This window comes from Poecile atricapillus, chromosome 3 (assembly GCF_030490865.1).
Source record: "Poecile atricapillus isolate bPoeAtr1 chromosome 3, bPoeAtr1.hap1, whole genome shotgun sequence".
Lineage (NCBI taxonomy): Eukaryota > Metazoa > Chordata > Aves > Passeriformes > Paridae > Poecile > Poecile atricapillus.
Genome location: NC_081251.1, coordinates 87,717,217 through 87,735,341, shown reverse-complemented (window position 1 = coordinate 87,735,341; position 18,125 = coordinate 87,717,217). Strand labels below are relative to the sequence as shown.

The 18,125-nt window shown below is 37.5% G+C and overlaps 1 protein-coding gene across 3 annotated transcripts in view; it reads left to right on the top strand.

The window, feature by feature from the left end:
* The window catches only part of BABAM2 (BRISC and BRCA1 A complex member 2), a 171,758-nt gene that overhangs the window by 94,180 nt on the left and 59,453 nt on the right, over window positions 1–18,125 (top strand). For all 3 annotated transcript variants that reach the window (XM_058836505.1, XM_058836503.1, XM_058836504.1), the window contains one exon: window positions 1,458–1,567. In XM_058836505.1, coding sequence (XP_058692488.1) covers window positions 1,458–1,567 — 110 coding nt within the window. The remainder of the gene's footprint in view (window positions 1–1,457; window positions 1,568–18,125) is intronic.

Here is an 18,125-nt window from a genome sequence, read left to right as displayed (position 1 = left end):
TAAAACCGTGCTTTGATTTCCACTCACAGTGTGCTCATGACCATTTTATAGACAGTTCTAAGAGTACAGTTTTCTTTCATTTGTCAGAAGTGAGCTGCACACCAAGGCAGAATTTAAGAAAACACTGTCAGTTCTGTCTTATTCTTCATCTAAGACAATTAGGATTTTTTAAGACTCATTCTTCCCTGCAGCTTGTCACTGAGTTTCTTGGCATGTAGTGTTCTGCATGTAATAGCTGATATGAAGCTCATCTCTCTGGACATTGACAGCTCCCGTCCAGCCAGAGCTTCCAATGGCACAAGATCACCTTCCTGAAACCACTCAAAAGTCGCTTAACTTTTTTTATCCCCACATAGGGCAGGGCCTCCTAAATATATTTTAAGTGGTTTGCCTGTTCGTTCCTCACAGCTGCCTGTAGGACAGAGCATACCAGAGCACTCTATACCATATTGGTCCTTCTTTGAGCACATATCTTATTTCCTCTCCTGTTTTTCCAAAATGGATAAAAACAAAGGCATCTTGTCAAGTTTCTACATACATGTGAATAAAGATGTTGAAAGATTTATTTGTGAGCAGAAAGTGGCACTGTATCGTTTGCTGTCAGTGAAGGTGACTGTACTGCTAACTCATTACTTTCTAACTAGAGGTCAAGAGAAGTTGTGTGTGACAGAAATACACTTGTTTGTACTGTATGTGATTTATGAATTAGAGGTCCTAACCAGAAACAGTTTATTCTAGATGATCCCAAAGCTGTAACTGATTGTTCTGATATAAAGAAAGCCTCAACTGTGAATACATTAACTTGTATTTAGCATGTTGCTTATTTTTTTTTTTCTACTGTATTTTCCTGGAGTCTGCAGTCTTTGCTGAATGTAATGCATCAGTTTAATTTGCAGGAGACTCGGGGGCAGTGACATCTAAATATCAGTTTCTAATTGCAAAAATGTTTTTCATCCACAACAGGAGTTGAATACAATACACTGGAAAGTTTGAACCATAAACTACTTCAAAAAATTACAAATACAGATTGTGTGGTCAAAACTCAGTAATATTACAACATCTAAAAAAATTCTTTGGCATTTGCATCTGGTATCAAACCAGGAATCCCTAAAAATGAAATCTGTATCTTTACTGAAATTTATAGTTCACCAAATTGAAGAAGAGCTACAGTACTGTATACTTCATAACTCATAACTCAGAAATTTTGATACATTAGAGGAAATTAAGCAGACCGAAAAACCTTTAAAGTGCCAATATAGTAGGAAAGAATAAATTTGCAACCTGTTTTACAAGGGTTACAATTTAGATTTCTCACTTAAGCATCTCCTAAATAAATTAATATTTGGCTTATTAGTTCTTATCTGTAAGATTTTAAATATTCCGTTTGTTATTTACCATTTTATCTTGCTTTTATATGTTTTATATATTTTTATGTTTATATGCTTTTTTATTCACAGGATGTGAATGAAGACCCTGGAGAAGATGTTGCACTTCTCTCCGTTAGTTTTGAGGACACAGAAGCTACTCAGGTTTTTCCTAAGCTGTACCTCTCCCCACGTATTGAACAGTGAGTGAGAGGTTTTTTCTAGAATGTTTATTCTACTTCATTTTGGAACTTTTCAATTTTTTCCTGATACATGTGATAACATAGTAGATGATAACATACTCTTGCTTTAAATTGCTTAAAGCTATAGTGGTTCCTGCGAGTATCTGTGTGTATGTATGTTGGAGAAATGACAGATCTTCTCTCAGCTAGTTCTGTTTGTATGTGATATTCTTGTAGCATCACAGTCTCTGAAAACCGTGCTTTTTCTTTGCCATGGCAGTACATTTTGAATGCCTTCTATGGTACAACACAGTGATAGCTTTTGTCGGGGGGAATCTAATAATTTTTTGGGGCGGGGGGGAAGTTAAGTTCTCTATATAAACATAGTGCATTTGAATAAACTATTGTTGTAGAAGCTAAAAGGCTTGGTTAGCAATGCTTTTGGAATTTGCAGCTTTAATAAATTGCTTTTTTCAGGAGACTATCTGAATATTTAATTTTAAGGGCATTGAACCTTACTGATCTGTTTACCACTTGGCAAATTTGCTGAGAAACAGATTTTTACTAAAATGGAAGACTGAGGACTAAAAATCAATCTTCTTTCATTGAATTTATTCCTTTTTTGAAATTGAGAATGTTTTAATGCTTCTCCTTGTCTTCAGTATCTGTCTTGTAATGCTTAAAAAAAAATAACTATCTTAGACTTCTCAGGTATACCGCATTCAAGCTGGTCTAGCATAGTTTCAATGATGTGTTGTTATTTTTGCTAATAGGGTAGTTGACTTTCCTCTGAACTGGTGATGACTCTTCTGTGTAGATGAAAGATGGGAAATACTGACTACCACAGTTTTATAATAACTTGGAGATAAAGTCTGTGTGAGTGAAGAAACATGGTATCTTGACATTTTGATCAGCAAAGGATTGATCTGGATAAACTCGTGGGTGCAGTTTAGAAAATAAAAACCAGAATTTGACTTAGACTTAAGACTTCTGAGATACTTTAAGAAAACGTAGATTACATGTGCATGTGCAAATACACAGATAATGTATTTAGTAGCTTTCACATTTTCATATTTTTCATTAATTCATTCCTTTTTGTCAGTATCAGTTGAGGGAATAATTGTAGTCAAATATGTAATTATCCTTCTATGTTCCAAAGGATTCTTTTTCTGAACTCTTAAAAGCAAATGGGCTACTATTAGTTTCCATTGTATTTCCAGCCGTAGTCACATGTTGATGGTTAAGTATGTTTCAGACCACCCAGGTATATCTGTCTAAATCATCCATGAGCTAATGAATACATTGCATATTTTTCCACTTTTAACAGTATCTTTAGAAAGATATTAACCTCTTGATACCTAGCAGAATAGTGATACAAAGGAAGCCTTTGTCTTCCTAAAAGTATTGCATTTTCTCAGTGCCCTAAAGAGCATCTGATTTTAGATGTGTGATGTAGAACGATACAGCAGAAAGATACTTGAGTGGCATTGGTATGTGCCTGATATTCTGATGTATTTATGGCTTTTGTCATTTATAGCTGATAGTCATGTTAAAATCATGCCAGTAAGCCCTGGAGTTCTGTGCCACACCTTGTCACATTATCTGTGTGTTGAAGTTGAGATACTTTACTCATCTAAGTCAATCTGTCTTTCTGCATTTGTAACATTTTCATCACAGTATCTAGGTTCTGATAATGCATGATTACTCGCTTGTGAGCTGTTGCACCGCCCTTTATGCTGCTGGCTACTTCTTCTGTGCCATGAAAAAATGTATGGGTATGTTTCCAGCATTTGTATAATTGTGCTTTAATAGCAACATGCAGTTCTCTCTTGTTCTTTCCCAAAAGCAGTCTCTGCTGTGTTTAGCAGGGACTGACAGACTAGATACTTAACTTCTCAGTGTTTAGGAATTGATGCAACAATGTGTTCGTCTTTATACTTTTTGCCAAAAGTACAAAAAGCCTCAAGAAACCCTCAGGATTAGTTTAGTGACTTGAGGCCATGGCATGTTACGTTTGAATTGTATTCTTCTTATAAAGGTCTTTCCTGCTGCTCACTGTAATTGGCTCTGCAAAAGCCATGTAAGCAAACTACCAGTGTATTTTTTCTATGCAGCAGATTTTGAGGTGTACCAAGTAGTAGTTGATAGTTCCCAACATAAAATTCCCAAGAACTCAACAGAAAGTAAAAAATACCAAATTCCCACAATTATTTTGCTAATGCTAAAATATATTCACTTCAGGAAGAATAGAGCAAACAGGAATAGCATTTTCCTGACATATGAAATAACATTTCAGGTTTGTAGAGCAATAAGAGGAAAAGGGCCTGTTTGATTAAAGTGAGTTATCTCCTGCTTTCCCAAGAGGTTTCATTGCTCATGTGCTCTGCCATATAAGCATGCATTCCCACATTGCCCTTTCTAAAAATGATATATACCCACAGATCCTGTCAGCAAATTTGAGTCCTAGAAATGTGAATATAGGTTTTTTGCTTTGAAGGGTTTTTTAAAAACACATTTGCTTTATTTTTTTTTTTAAAGGACACTAGGCATAATACTACTAAGACTTTGACTGCTCTTTGTCATATACTCCTGAAGAGAGATTTCCAAAATCAGGGAAAGGTCCACCTTTTATGGTTTGGGGTGAAGATGTTAGTACACTGGTTGGCTTGAAAAGGTTCACATATTGAAACAGCAGGTAGAAATGAAGTAGAGTTGTGGATCATTCAAGTCAATACCGGTGCTTTATTGACTTTTATGGTGTGACATCTGGCTGCAAGAGTGTCAAGTGCGTTTCTTACAATCAACCAACCAACCCTACATTTAGGGATGAGAAGTTCTTGTATTAATTTATAAAAATCTCATCAATAACTATTTCTAACAATACCTGGTTTAATTCTTTCATTAAAGCATGCTAATGTGAAAAGTTCATTTCGATACTATTTTTTCAAAACACATTAAAGCAACTTTTAATATGTCCTTAATTTGAAATCTTACATTCTATAATTTTAAGAATTCCTCTGACTTTTTGTTGCATTACATCAATAAATAGATGCCAATAACAGTTGCTTTCAATTATTTCAAAATAAGATTAACTTAAAATGAAACATGGGATATTTATGAGATGTTTTCAAAAACTAACATCTTTACTGTAGTATTATAGAAAACAGTTTCTGCACACTTCTGTAGGAAGTGGTAAGCTGAGAAACCACACAGACCGACCACACAACTTGAGAGACTGGTGCTTGTCAGCATCCATGAGTGTGTCCCCAACTCATCCTTCTCTTCCTCCCACCTCAGGGTGGGGGACTTGTCTCAGGATGCTCTCCATCCTCTGCTCTGAGCTACTTTGCTTTGGGAAGAGGGTTATACAGCTGAGCTAGGTAGGCTCAGCCATGCCCCAGGGCATGATAAGGACCTGCTGGGATATTTACCCTTTATGTCTCTGATGCATTTCCATGAGTTATTCATAGTGGCTCTAAACTTCTTGGTAGAAGGCATCTTGTTGTTCAAAATTGCCTTTCTAGTGAAAGAATACTAGATACTTGTATAGGATGACATTTGTAATAAAACTGCCGGTCATATCTTTGTTTACCATTTATTAAAAGTCATTAGACCCTAAATCCAAAGAATCAGTCCAGGATTGAACAGCTGATTTCTATTTTAATGCTTAAAAGTCTGTGTCAGCATTCTACACATGAATGTGGATCAGAAGATTTTGGAGTTTTTTCTTCAGAGAAAAAATTAAATGTTTGTAATTTTTTTTTTCTCCTTCATGAGTCATCTATGCTAAAAAACATAAAAATGGGTTCATCTTGTTTCGCATTGTAAAAAAAACTATATTAGGGTAGAAACACTGTCGCTCAGTGAATGCTGTGTTCCCAGTGTTCACAGAAATAATCCTGCAATAAACAATATTGTCCTGGATGGCTTTTCTCTGATAAATACACAGACGTGAATATGCTAAGAAAACCAGCTGTCAGTAGAACTTGTTTTGCTTAAATGAATCAGGCTCCATGCTTTGGGGACTGAAATGGTCATTTTTTACTGGTCTGGGAGCTGTGCCAGCGGGTTCTTCATGACTGAGAGTGGTATGCAGAATTCGGTGACTGCATTTAACCTTCTCATACAGGCAGGGGAGAATAACAAGAACCTGATCTGAACTCCTAGGCTTTGAAATGTTCCTGTATGTTTTTAACTGATAAAAGAAAAAACTGAAGAGAAAATGAAATGTGTTTGCTTTGAGGTGTTTCCTGTCTGTTACCTGTGCTTTCTGCTGGGAGTTGGAAGAGGAAAACCATAAAATATTACCCATTTGCTGCTGAGTACTGCCTCTTGCTATGTTTGAGACACAGGGGAGCTGTGAAGGTTTTCACCTTTGAAGTTGGTATGCCATGCTGCCGCCAGTAGAAGCCTGCTGTTTCAGACAGATTATGAATATACAGTCCTAAATGAATGGTTGTGCTTAGGCCTTTTTATATGCCTGCTTTGTAGAAGTCAGAAGATCTTCAATTTGGCATACTAAAATATGATTATTCTTGTGAGTTGATGATTTCAGTAGAATTGTTAGTAGTCATGGCAGTCCATAGTTTCAAGTCCCAGAACGTCTTTGCAGACATAGGAAGCAGGACTGTTGCTTTGCAGTGCTTCCTGTTCTGCTAAGCTTTGTTTGGTCAGTGCCTGGCCAGTGCATCAGACATATTTACTGCCTGCTGTGTGTGCCATGCCCTTGTCAGCCAAGTCTTCAGAAACTGTAGCCAGTACCATAACTTGATTGCCAATCTAGCTATGCTTTGTACTCTTCTTTTGTCCAGAAAAGTATCTGTTTTGCTGCTAATAACTTTTGATGACATGTTGACAGCTTCAGAAGAGATCAGGACGGACTGGGACTGGTAGTCAAAGCAGATTGACTTGTACTGCTGTTCCAGATGTTCAACTGTACTGATTGTTCTTTTTTTTTTTTCTTTTCCCTCTGAAGCTGCTACAGAGCAATTACTGGAAATAGTTGTAGGAGAGCTAAGATTATGTGTCCATCATCTAAATGGTGCTTTAATGCTGGATATGTTAATGCTGTCTTTAAATGGCTCAGTTAGTGAGATTTTTAAGTCAGTTAAGAGACTAAGCAATTAGACCTATTTGTTGAGGTATGAAATTCTTGAAGCAGTTCAGTGGGACCGATTTTGTTGCTAGTAACGAGATACCGGTTTCTCTATGTAAGGAGGTACAGGACAGTTTTTGGTCTGACATGCCTTTTGTGCCAATCCAGGGCTCAGTGTTCCCCCAAGTCTCAGAGCAAAACTTAGAGCTGAGTATTGGGAAAGGTTTGTGTTTTCTGGAGGTTTTGTCAGTCTCTGAGTGTCAGCCTGTATGTTTAAGGTTCTGTAATGTGATGGTGGAGGGAGTATTTTTACATGATATATCAAGCGCTTCATCACTTAAGGTATTTTCTTGTATGGTTGAAATACACATATAGAAAAATTCATTAGTAAAAGATCACATAAGAAAACGAAAATGTGTTTCAACACAGCCTTTTTCAACTCCCTTTGCATGCTTCTGACGAGGGTAGAATTGTCTACAGAAATTTCACAAATTTTAAACCATCTGATTCCTTTAGATCTAATCTCTTCATTTAGTTGTTGCGTTTTTTCAGTTGTGCACATATTTCGGGCTACCCTAATTAAACATGCAATTCAGTATCATGTTAGCTGTCATGTGCTATGAGTATGCCACCTTTCATTGTAATAATCCGTGTTTTAACACAGGTATTTCTAGGTATCATTATAAAGCTGTACTCGACTGAAATATCTTCCTCAGGATTTTATTGTGATATCACTGCTTCTAGGCATGTTTATCCACCTACAAAGAGTGATAATGAAGGAAAAAGGGAACAAAGTAATTTTTTTTGGGACATCAGACATTATAATTCATTAAGATGTTCTTGATTCTTTACTGTTACCCGTATGTTTAGACTTGCATTTTTGTACTGTGAGATTGTCAAAAGCACTTTTAATTAGTAAAACTAATACTGGCAAGAGTATTGAAAGTTGCTGTCATCTTTGTTACTAGCTACGTCACTACATAGTATTGTTGAAATCTTCCTCTCTGTCTACAATAGGGGTTATTTTTTAAATTTCTTCCTTGGATTGTGTTTATTTTGATACTGAAATTCATTTCAGTTTTACAAAAAAATCTTACTTTGTTTTTTTTTTTTTACATCCAGACATTTTTGTCTTTTCTACTGCCTCTGTTGTTAGAGTTTAGAGGGTTGGAGGGTATTTTTATTGCCATTCGGACATTCCTTGTGCAGTACTGAAGTACCTTTCCTGGATATTTTCCTAAAACATTAGAGCACACAATGAAGGTTTCATCTTCATTTCCAGTAATGTTTTTGTAGGGGAAAGGAAGCCTACTGAACAGAAGCAATCCATGTTGGTATTGAACTGTGTCTGTCACAGCTGACTGGAATTTTTTTGTACCTAAGAATTAATAGGAATATTTTGGAGGGTTTTATGTAGGATCTTTTGTTCTAAAGAACTTTGGACTGATGACAGGGACAGTTTGAACTCCTTGAAATGTTTTCCATAGCATTAATTAGACTGACGAAGGAAATTTAAAGCAGGTGTAATCTTTTTATTGTGTGGCATTTAGTATGGCAGTAATAGAGCAAGCAGGAGGGTCTGTTAACTGGGGTTAGATTTTCACCTAAACAATTCATGACTAGGTGTTTCTTCAAAATGGAATGGAAATATCAGGTTTAGGTGAAATTTATATGTAGGGGAATTTGGAGGGAGGGCCAATTTATATTTCCTTTCATTGACAACATACTAGTGTTAATTCTGCTTTAAAAAAAGGCAACAGTTAGATACAAAGTGGCTGGGAAAATCACAGTTGAAGCAGTATTTTCTGTGTTGTTAAACAGACTTAATTCCAAAGACTGCCTCTTTGGAGGTAAATTGCTCTTGAAGAGGAAAAGTGCTTCAAAGTTACTGACAGCATCAAATTTTAAAATTACCTGAGAAATTTGAGGCTTCTGGAAATTTATCAGTAAATGTAAACATAGAATTATTTAGGTTGAAAAATACTTTTGAGATCATCATGTTCAAATGTAAACTCAACACTGCCAAGTCCACCATATCCCTAAGTACCACATCTACATATCTTTTAAATATCTCCAGGGGTGGCAACTACACCACTTGTCTAGGCAGCCTGTTCCAATGCTTGGCAATCCTTTAGGTGAAGAAAATTTCCCTAATAACCAATCTAAACTTACCCTGGTGGAACTTGAGTCCATTTCCTCTTCTCCTATCACTTGTTATTTGTGAGAAGAGGCCAACTCCCACCTGGCTGTATCCTGCTTTCAGGTAGCTGGAGAGCAAAATAAGGTCCCTTCTGAGCCTCCTCCTCTCTAAGCTAAAGCACTTCAGCTCTATCAGCTTCTCCTCATAGGACTTGTGCTCCAGAACCTTCACCAGCTCCATTGCTCTTCTCTGGACACACTCCAGCACCTCAATGTTCTTCTTGTAGTAAAGTGTCTCAAAACTAAACGCAGCACTCAAGGTGTGGCCTCACCAATGCTGAGTACAGAGGGCCAATCACTGCCATGCTCCTGCTGGCCGCACTATTCCTGATACAGACCAGGATGTCATTGGCCTTTTTCGCCACCTGGACACACACTGGGTCATGTTCAGCTGCTGTTGACCAGCATACCAAAGTCCTTTTCCACTGGACAGCTTTTCAGATACAGTTCCCCAAGTCTCTAGTGTTGCAAGAGGTTGTTGTGACCCAAGTGGAGGATGCAGCACTTCACTTTATTGAACCTCATACTGGCCTCAGCCCACTGATCTGGTCTGTCCAGATCCCCCTGCAGACCCTTTCTGCCCTCCAGATCAGCACTCTCACCCAACTTGGTGTCAATCTGAAAACTGAAACAGGGGGCACTTGATCCCTTTGTCCAGATCAACAGTAAAGATTTTATACTGGACTGGCCCCAGTTCTGAGCCCTGGGGAACACCACTAGTGGCCAGCCACCATCTGGATTAACTCCATTCACCACCACTCTCTAGGCCTGGCCATCTAGCCAGATTTTTACCCAGTGAAGAGTGCACCTGTCCAAGCGATGGGGTTCCAGCACCTCCAGAAGAATTTGGTAGGAAATTACGTCAAAGGCTTGTCAATGACAACATCTGCAGCCTTTTCTTCATCCACTAAGTAGGTCACCTTGTCACAGATGGAGACCAAGCTGGTCAAGCAGGACCACCTTTCATAAACCCATGCTGGTTGTGCCTGATCCCCTGATTGTCCTGCACATGCCGTGTGGTGAAACTCAAAATAATCTGCTCTGTGACCTTCCCCAGCACAAGGCCTAACAGGCCTGTAGTTGCCAAAATCCTTTTTCTGTTCCTTCTTATTGATGGTCAATACATTTGCTGATGTCCAGTCAACTGGGACCTCCTTGGTTAGCCAGGACTGCTGGCAAAGGATGGCAAGTGGCACGAGCAGGTCATGGAAGGTTTTTCTTTCAGATCAGAGCTGAGATGTAGTTGTTCTACTGTTTTCATTCTAACTGGGTAATTACCAAAACTGTCAAACAGTAGTTAAATGAGTTAATTAGAATCTTGGCAGAAAATGCAGTGGGTATGGAAAGGCACATTTATTCAACAGTTATGAAGACTCAGATATCCTAGAGTACACTTTGAACCCACTTTTGTTGTTGCGTGGGTATTTTTCCCAGTTCTTGATGTAAACGCAAACCCACCACTACAGAACATGGTATCTTAACAAAGTATGCTTTCTTGAGGTTGATTTTTGCATATTTAGGATATGTGGTTTGCTTTTTGAATATGGTGATTAAATAATTTGTTATCAGAGAGCTTCATTCTGATTGTGATCTGCACATGAGTGTTCTGTCTTCAGACTTTTTCTATTTTATTATTTGAAACAATTAACAAAAATTCAGTGACTGTTTAATGCTTGCTTCCAGATGGCCACATTCAATTGGTACAAATCTCTGACCAATGGAAAGTGAAAAGTTAAGGATTTTCAGATATAATCCCTGACAAGTGTGAAACAGGGAATTAAGTTGAATGTGAGAGACCTCAGTTTTGATTGTCTCTGCTGTCTTCTCCCTCTGACCCCCATCCCCCCATTGGGGAGAGCTGGTAGTACCTCCTAGGAACCCCATTCCTGTTACTGATGTTCCAGGAAGGAATGTGACAGTACAGGAAGCATGAATTGAGGAATATGGTAGAGAAATTGAGAATTGTGGAGAATCTAATGGGCAGGAGAGAGAATATAAGGAGAGGGGTCTTGGTCCGAATGGGTGATAAAGGATTGTAGTGCACTCTTTGACATTACCAGAAGGGCTGGTTCCCCTGCCAACTTGCCTTTTTCCCATAAACTTCTTGACCCCACAGTACTACTGGGTACCACCTCTCAATTTCCTTTGCTTTCTGCCTCCCATCTTTCCTGCAAATAATCAGTGGCATTTTAAACTTGATGTCTTCTTGAAAGGAACACTAATACCTCCTTAATTATCAAGTGTAGAAAGATGCCATTTTCCCAAAATAAATCATGGCTGATTTTTGAAATGTGACTGTAGAATTTCTGGGGGTTTCCTTTTCCCTAATTATTGTCAAGAATGAATACAATGATTCATTGTATTGCTTATTTTATTTAAGGCATATAAGACAGTCACAGTCCGTCCCACTACTTAACTAGTACAAGCTGCTTGGCTGATGTGAATGTTAGCTGAATCCCTAGCTCCTTTTCAGCACTTGCACACTGGACCTACCTAGAGAAAATATATAAAAGACATTATCAAGGGTGAGACTTTTTTGTTGGATAGTCTTTTCCTAGATAACAGTTTCCCCTTCAAGAATATTGTGAACTTCTTTCTTAGGGACTTAAATCCCCTTAAAAAATCACTTGGATTTGTTCAATTTTGAACCTGCCAGAGGCATCCTCTAACTGTACTAAATTTCAGCTATGTTTAAATGAAAGTGCAGACTATAGGCAACAAATCATGTGGCCATTGTGTTAATGAATGGGACTCTTTTTATGTATAGTTTGGAAAAACATACTTGTGTGCCAACAAAGAATATTACAGAATTTAAATGAGAGATGTCATGTGTGATATTTGGTATGTTCATGCAGTACATGTCAAACAATCCATGGAGGAAGACAAATTAAATTTGGCAAGCACTGAAAATTTAGATGATGAAAATATAGATTCTTTTCAGTTGGATTTTAAAACTAAATTCTTTGAGCTGGTTTCTGGTCAGGGGCCGCTAAAAATACATGGAGAGGAAACTTCAGCTGTTTAACAATTTCAGTGGACAAAACTCTGTTAGTACTGTAGTTGCAGACACCACAGTGCAGTGGAAAAACCTGTACAAATAGAGCAAAACAATTCTGCTTGCAGATATTTGCTGTTGAAGCCAATGAAAGGGCTGTGCTCTTCTGTGTGGTTTAGTGATGTCAAGCACTACTTGCTTGAGGCAGCTGCGCTACTGCAATGTTTTCCTGACCTTAAATAGCCTATATTCTGGGTATTGCAAGTGTTCAAATATAAATGCAGGGCACGTAAGGACAGAGGGAGGCCAGAAAAGCTATCGAGGCCCCTTCCCTCCCCTGAATTAGTTAGTGTCTTCCTCAGTATTCTTCTCTTCTGGGATTTGTCCAAGACAAAACCTTTTAGACTAATTGTTCCCTTGTGTTGCCTCAGTACTGTTTATTCCATATGTTAAGTATTGCATGTGAAGCAGTTCTGCTCTTTAGTGAGGCTGATGCTTGCTTTCCTTTCCTTTTCCTTTCTTTGAGGTTGCCTCTGTTATTAACCCAAACTGTTGTGCAGCCTCTGTCCGTCCTGGGAGGTTGTATGTGCCACAGCAGCAGCAGTCCACTGCTCTTCGCTAGACTTCTCCAAGAGGGCAGGGCTTTCTGGGACATTCTGTAGAGGTAGTTCCTTCAGGTCATGTTTTGGATCGACTTCCCAAATTATTTTTTTTCTTTTGCTCTGTAATGGGAGGATGGTTAGATGACATGAATGTGTAATTATGTAGTGATCCTCCTAATTTGTTCCATGGCTCAAACACTGTGTTTCTTTTGTGCCTGTAATGAATGTGTAACTTGCTTTCTACCTCCACAAATCCTGTCGTTTTAAATTGGTACTCTTGTTTTTGTTCATTTACCTATCACTTAGATTTCTCATGCTGCCTTCCATTGGTTTCTTACTTTGTTACATTCCATCTCTATTTTCTGGTTTCTCTTTTGGCTGTTTGTTTTCAGCTCTGCACACATCTCTGAAAATTTGTTTTATTTTCAAGAAATGAAGATCTGTTTTTTGCATATCAGATAGCAGTTTTTCCTGCAGTTGACATAAAAACTACAAGGAGAGTTGAATGATAAGTGTAAATCCTGACAAAGCAAGTCTTGTTGAAAGTTTAGGTAACGTTTGATCTATAAAAACCTAACAGCCCTTTTAATTGTGTGATACAGAGAATCAGTGCATGGCCAGACCAGTCATTTAGTGTTGTCTATGATTCCAGTGCCTTTGTTGTTCTTTATTTTAAAGCATTTAAACATTAGTTTTAAAAACACTGTTTATTTTACATTTCTTTTAACATTATTTCTCTTTGCAATTTATTGTTTCAATTTATAAAAATTCTGACAAGTATCACTATTTATAAAAAGAAGTATAAAATCTTCAGGGTGTTTATGCAACAGTGCATACAGTACAACAGTGAAAGCAAAAGCATTGCATTATATTGTATTTATCAAAGCTTGGATTACGTATAATTGATAAAACCTTTTTTCTCCTCTGTGACAGTATTCTATTTAGATTACATGTCTCAGCATTAAGAAGATGATATTTCTCACTACTATGAATTTCTTTACTTTTCATAGTTTTGTGTTAAAATTTGGGAGGTCACATCAATTCATAAAATATATCAAGTCCCTTAACCCAGGATAGGTTGAGTGGTTTTGTAGAAAATTCTTTTGCAGCAAATAAGTGGTAGTTCTCACATCAGAGTCACTGAACTCTTTGTTGCAAAGGAACTCTGAATCATCTAGGCCAGCTTCCTGCTTGGCATGGGACTGCCAGCAGGACTAGCTCAGGTTTTGTGTTGCAGAGTCTGTCCATGTCTTGAATACATTTCAATGGAGATCCTGCAGTTTCCCTGAGGAACCAGTCTGCTGCTCTGCCATGCTCCTTAGGGGAGGACCTCTTCTGAAAGTCCAGTCTGAGAATCCCAAGACCTCAGTTGTCCCAGTCCTTGGAGCATACATGTCCCTTCAGACTGAAGCTGTGCAGTTTGTAGCAGTGTTACACAATGTCATTAGCAGTATGCCATGTATTGCAGTGCAGAAGGAAAGACTTTTTTTTTAGTTAGTCTCATACTTCTCCAGCAGCATGGATGGGTGAGTCTTGAAGACATATTGCTATCTAGGATTTGTTCTGGCTGGAGGTCATGATGAGATGGTAGAAAGTTAAATTAAGTTCTTATCTCACTGCTGTCACTGTGAAGGGGTAGCATGAGGAACAAGGGCATGAGTTTTCTGCATTCTGACAAGTATCACTAATGCATAGTCCTTTTGGACTGGTACATGACATAAATTAGAGCAGTGCATGGAACCAAATATTGAAGAATTTGTGTGGTGTTATGTCTTGCGACACCAATGCACATAATACTGGGAAATCTTTTACTTTATTTTTTTGGCTCTGTGTAATGAAAACTTCAAGTTGCCTTTTCAATACACAGATGCTAATTTGTATTTTCCTTTCTTAATTTCACATACTATAGCAAAATTTCTAAGTAAGTGGATGAATACTCTGAAATAGAACACTAGTCACTAGCAGTGAGTGATCCTGGCAATGCAACTGGCATTGCTGAATACTTTCCACATACAACTGAGTACACTTAAAATGTTAGAAAAAGGATAGATTTATCCTGATTTTGTTTGTTATACTAATGCTGTGAAAGTCTAGCATTCTATTTTTGTTCATCCACCAATCTGTTCAGCATATTTTGTTTAATAGTTTAATGGTAGAGTCTATATGCAACCACCCATGTTACATCAGACTCTGCAATTGGAATGTTGTTTACTTTTCACCACGGCAACTCCCTGTTTTTGTTAATTAATATCTAACAAGGTCCTACAGCTGACTTCCTTTAAAGTCAAGAATGTAGGGGTGTAGAGAGTTTATAAGTACACTGTGCTAGCAGAAGTGTCTTTCGTACAAGTGGCCTGTTAACAGACATGGTTTGGGGTGGCTTTTTTCATTTTTATGTGTGCATATTCTTTTATTCTTCTGCAGTTTTCTTGGAGAGGTTATGTTTGTATGTACATACCCCTGTAATAAATGGTTATTGTATTTATGAAGTTATTTTCTTAAGCCACAGAAGGAAACTGTGGGAAAGTCTTCTGCAGCATTCTCTCACCATTTGTTTGGGGACTAAAGGAGAATGCACGTTTCTGAGGTGGTCAAATTGACAGCAGTGGTTCATGTCTAAAATGCATTTTATTTTTCTTATTTTTGGCAACAAGTTATCCCTCACATGTCTCAATTCCCACAGTACCAGAAAGGATCTTTTTGTTAAATGTTCAGGAGTTTTATCCAGGCTTGATTTGAAATTATGCAAGGAATACAGTATACAATTTCTTTAGTGCTGTTCTACTGATAAAATGTTTTACTGTCTTTTAATCTGAATATCTGTTTTTGCAGACTTTAATGTGTTTATCTTCTTGGTACCCTTCTGGGATAAAATAATACCAAATGCTGTCAGGATGTGTGAATGTATCCATGTGTGTCAGAAAGACTTCGTGATTGGGAAGCTAGAAGCAAATAGAGACTCCCTCTGATAATCTCAGTCTGTACCAGATAAGTGTTGCTAGACTTAGAAATGTCTTCTTTCTTTTATTGTCATTTCTTTTAATGCAAAATGTCTTCTCAGTTACCCTCCTCAATTACTGCCCTGCCATAACTGTATAGGCTGTCTTGAGGCTACCCAGACTTACATACACTGATACAGATTCCTCTAGTATTTCCACCGGTATTATTTCTGCTGTGTCCTCTAAAGAAATGGAAATTAAAAAATTCAGTATGTGTAGCAGTACTTTTTTCCCACCATGAAAAAGATCTTTTTAATAATTTGGTATGTTTTTGAGCTTTGGTCCTGCCAGTATATCTCAGTAACCTAGTGATAAATAGATAATGCAGTTGGCAAGCTGATTAAAATTATATCTTCAGGCAGGCAGAAAAGATCTTTTAATTTATTTCAGTCCTTAAAACCTGTAAAAATACTGGGTTCTATTTTAAGAATGAGTAGTAGGTAAATAGTGTTCCACCCAAAATCTGCCAGCTACTGATTATGTTTGTTGTTTCTGTCTTTTTTCTTAAATTCTTTTGTTGTAGGAAGACATCTTGGCAGAGCTTCATATATGTGGTTAAGTGCTTGCTGAGCCACAAGCAAATAATACTGTACAGTTGAGCATTTCTTCCTGCATCACCAATTTCTATTCTCTTGGGCAACATGAGTTCAAATCTGGGCAAAGATGACAGGCATAGACCTGTCTGATTGGATTAACTACTTAGAAACTGTTGTTACCCACAGTAATATTTTACAGTTGATCTTATGTTGTTTCTCAACCCATGTTTTCATTTTATTATACCAGCAAATAGATAGGTGGATAACTCTTCAATCCTAAAGGACAAAAGGAGAATTGTTTCAGGTTTGTCAGATCCAAATTTGGCTAAAGGAAGTCAAAGAGGGTATATGGAAGTCTGAAGGGCAATGAGGCTTCAGAGATGACTTCCAGTATCCAGTATTGACTATGGGGGTTTTCTTCTTAGATGCTCTATCATTTTTACTTGTGTGGCATTTTCAGGCTCTCCAAGTTATTTTGTTTGGAAATAAGAAATAATTAGTTTGAGGAAGTGTAAGTTTTCCAGTCATTGTGTTCATTGACACCTGGAGTGGAGATGGAAGTAGAATTAGTTTGCTTATCACTTGGATATTACAATAAAAAGGTTTTTGGATTAATTTATTTAATCATAAAATCAGTGCTCTACAGAGAAATTAATGAGGTTTGTTAAGTGTTGCTAGGGGAATGACTTGAAATTTTTCCTTTATCATAACTTTTTAAAAAGCTCAAATAGTATATAATGAGTAGTAGGATCTATATTTCGTATTGTACCATGAAAAAAATCTGTGACTTAAATTTTACTTTTCTGTACATTTGTAGTTGTCTTAAAGTGACAAAAGCTAAGACATGGGAAGGTGAAGCTGTGTTACAGCAACTCATAGGGAGCTTTTGAGAAAGTAGTTCTGAAATTCAGGTGATGATGTTCAAGAGGTTTTGAACTCACTTTACAGTAAGGGTGTAGAACAGATTTCCCAGGGGAGTTGTGGATACCCCATCCCTCGAAGTGTTTTAGGCCAGGTTGGATGGGGCTCTGAGCAACCTTGTCTAGTAGAAGGTGTTCCTGGCTGTCCATGGCAGGGGGGTTAGAAATAGGTTTAAAGTACCTTCCGGCCCATTTTATGATCCTGTGATATGCCTTATTTGTCATTTCTTATACTTGTAACGTGGTATAAATTCAGTTCTCCTCAGAATGCTGCAGTAGGCCTTGATAAGTTCTGCTTAGAATGTTGTACATGCACATGAAGGAAAAAGACAAGTGTCGTTTGGGAATTAATTTGGTCCTTTGAAGTTACTGCAGAGTCTGAGCGGTCTTGATGTGGTACCTGCAGGGGAGGCTTGCGCCTTGATTAGGATACCAGTCACAATGACATAAAGTCAGAACTGGCTGTTTTAAACTGTTTTACGTAGAAAATATGCAACTGATCTGTTGGAGTTAACTGTTGGAGAAGAAATACCTCTTTAATTTGTCTACCTTTAGTACCATATGAAAAAGGGAAAACAATATACAAACTAACACAAGGAGGTGAAGTTTTGGGTTTGGGGGCTTTTTTTCAACAACAAAATTGACTAAAATTACAAATTAAAAAAACCCCAACCCATTAACTGTACCTTGTTCTTTTAACTAATAGAAAACACTTTATTGAAGCATAGTTCTTTTTTCCCCAACTAGGAGCTTTTGCTCTTTTATTCTCTAGGTCTTACTAGTTTTGGAGTTGTCTCTGTTTCATCTCCCCTTTAATGTATATTTACATTGATGGAGAGATGAAAATATCAGGTCCAGATCATTCATTAGATTTGAAAAATTCTGGCGACTTCTGGTAGACAGAGAGTAGAGGGCTGGATTTTCAAGGCAAAGTATGAAATTTTAAATGAAAAGACTTTTTGTATCTGTGGGATTATGAGACATACCCTTATAGTCACCAGTTTTCCAGGCTTTCCTTGCTTTTACATGTACTGCATTTTTATTTCTTCTTTCAAAGTTAGAAAAATCAGACCATGGAAGTAAGTTCCAATCTTTCTCAGCATTTGGTTTGAAGAGCAACAATTCATTACTTTTAGTCTTGGCCAGGTTAGCATCAGTGCTCTTCACATTCTGAACTAATTACATAGCAATAAATACATGGTTCAATGAAGGCTAGATAGCCTTTTCCAAGGA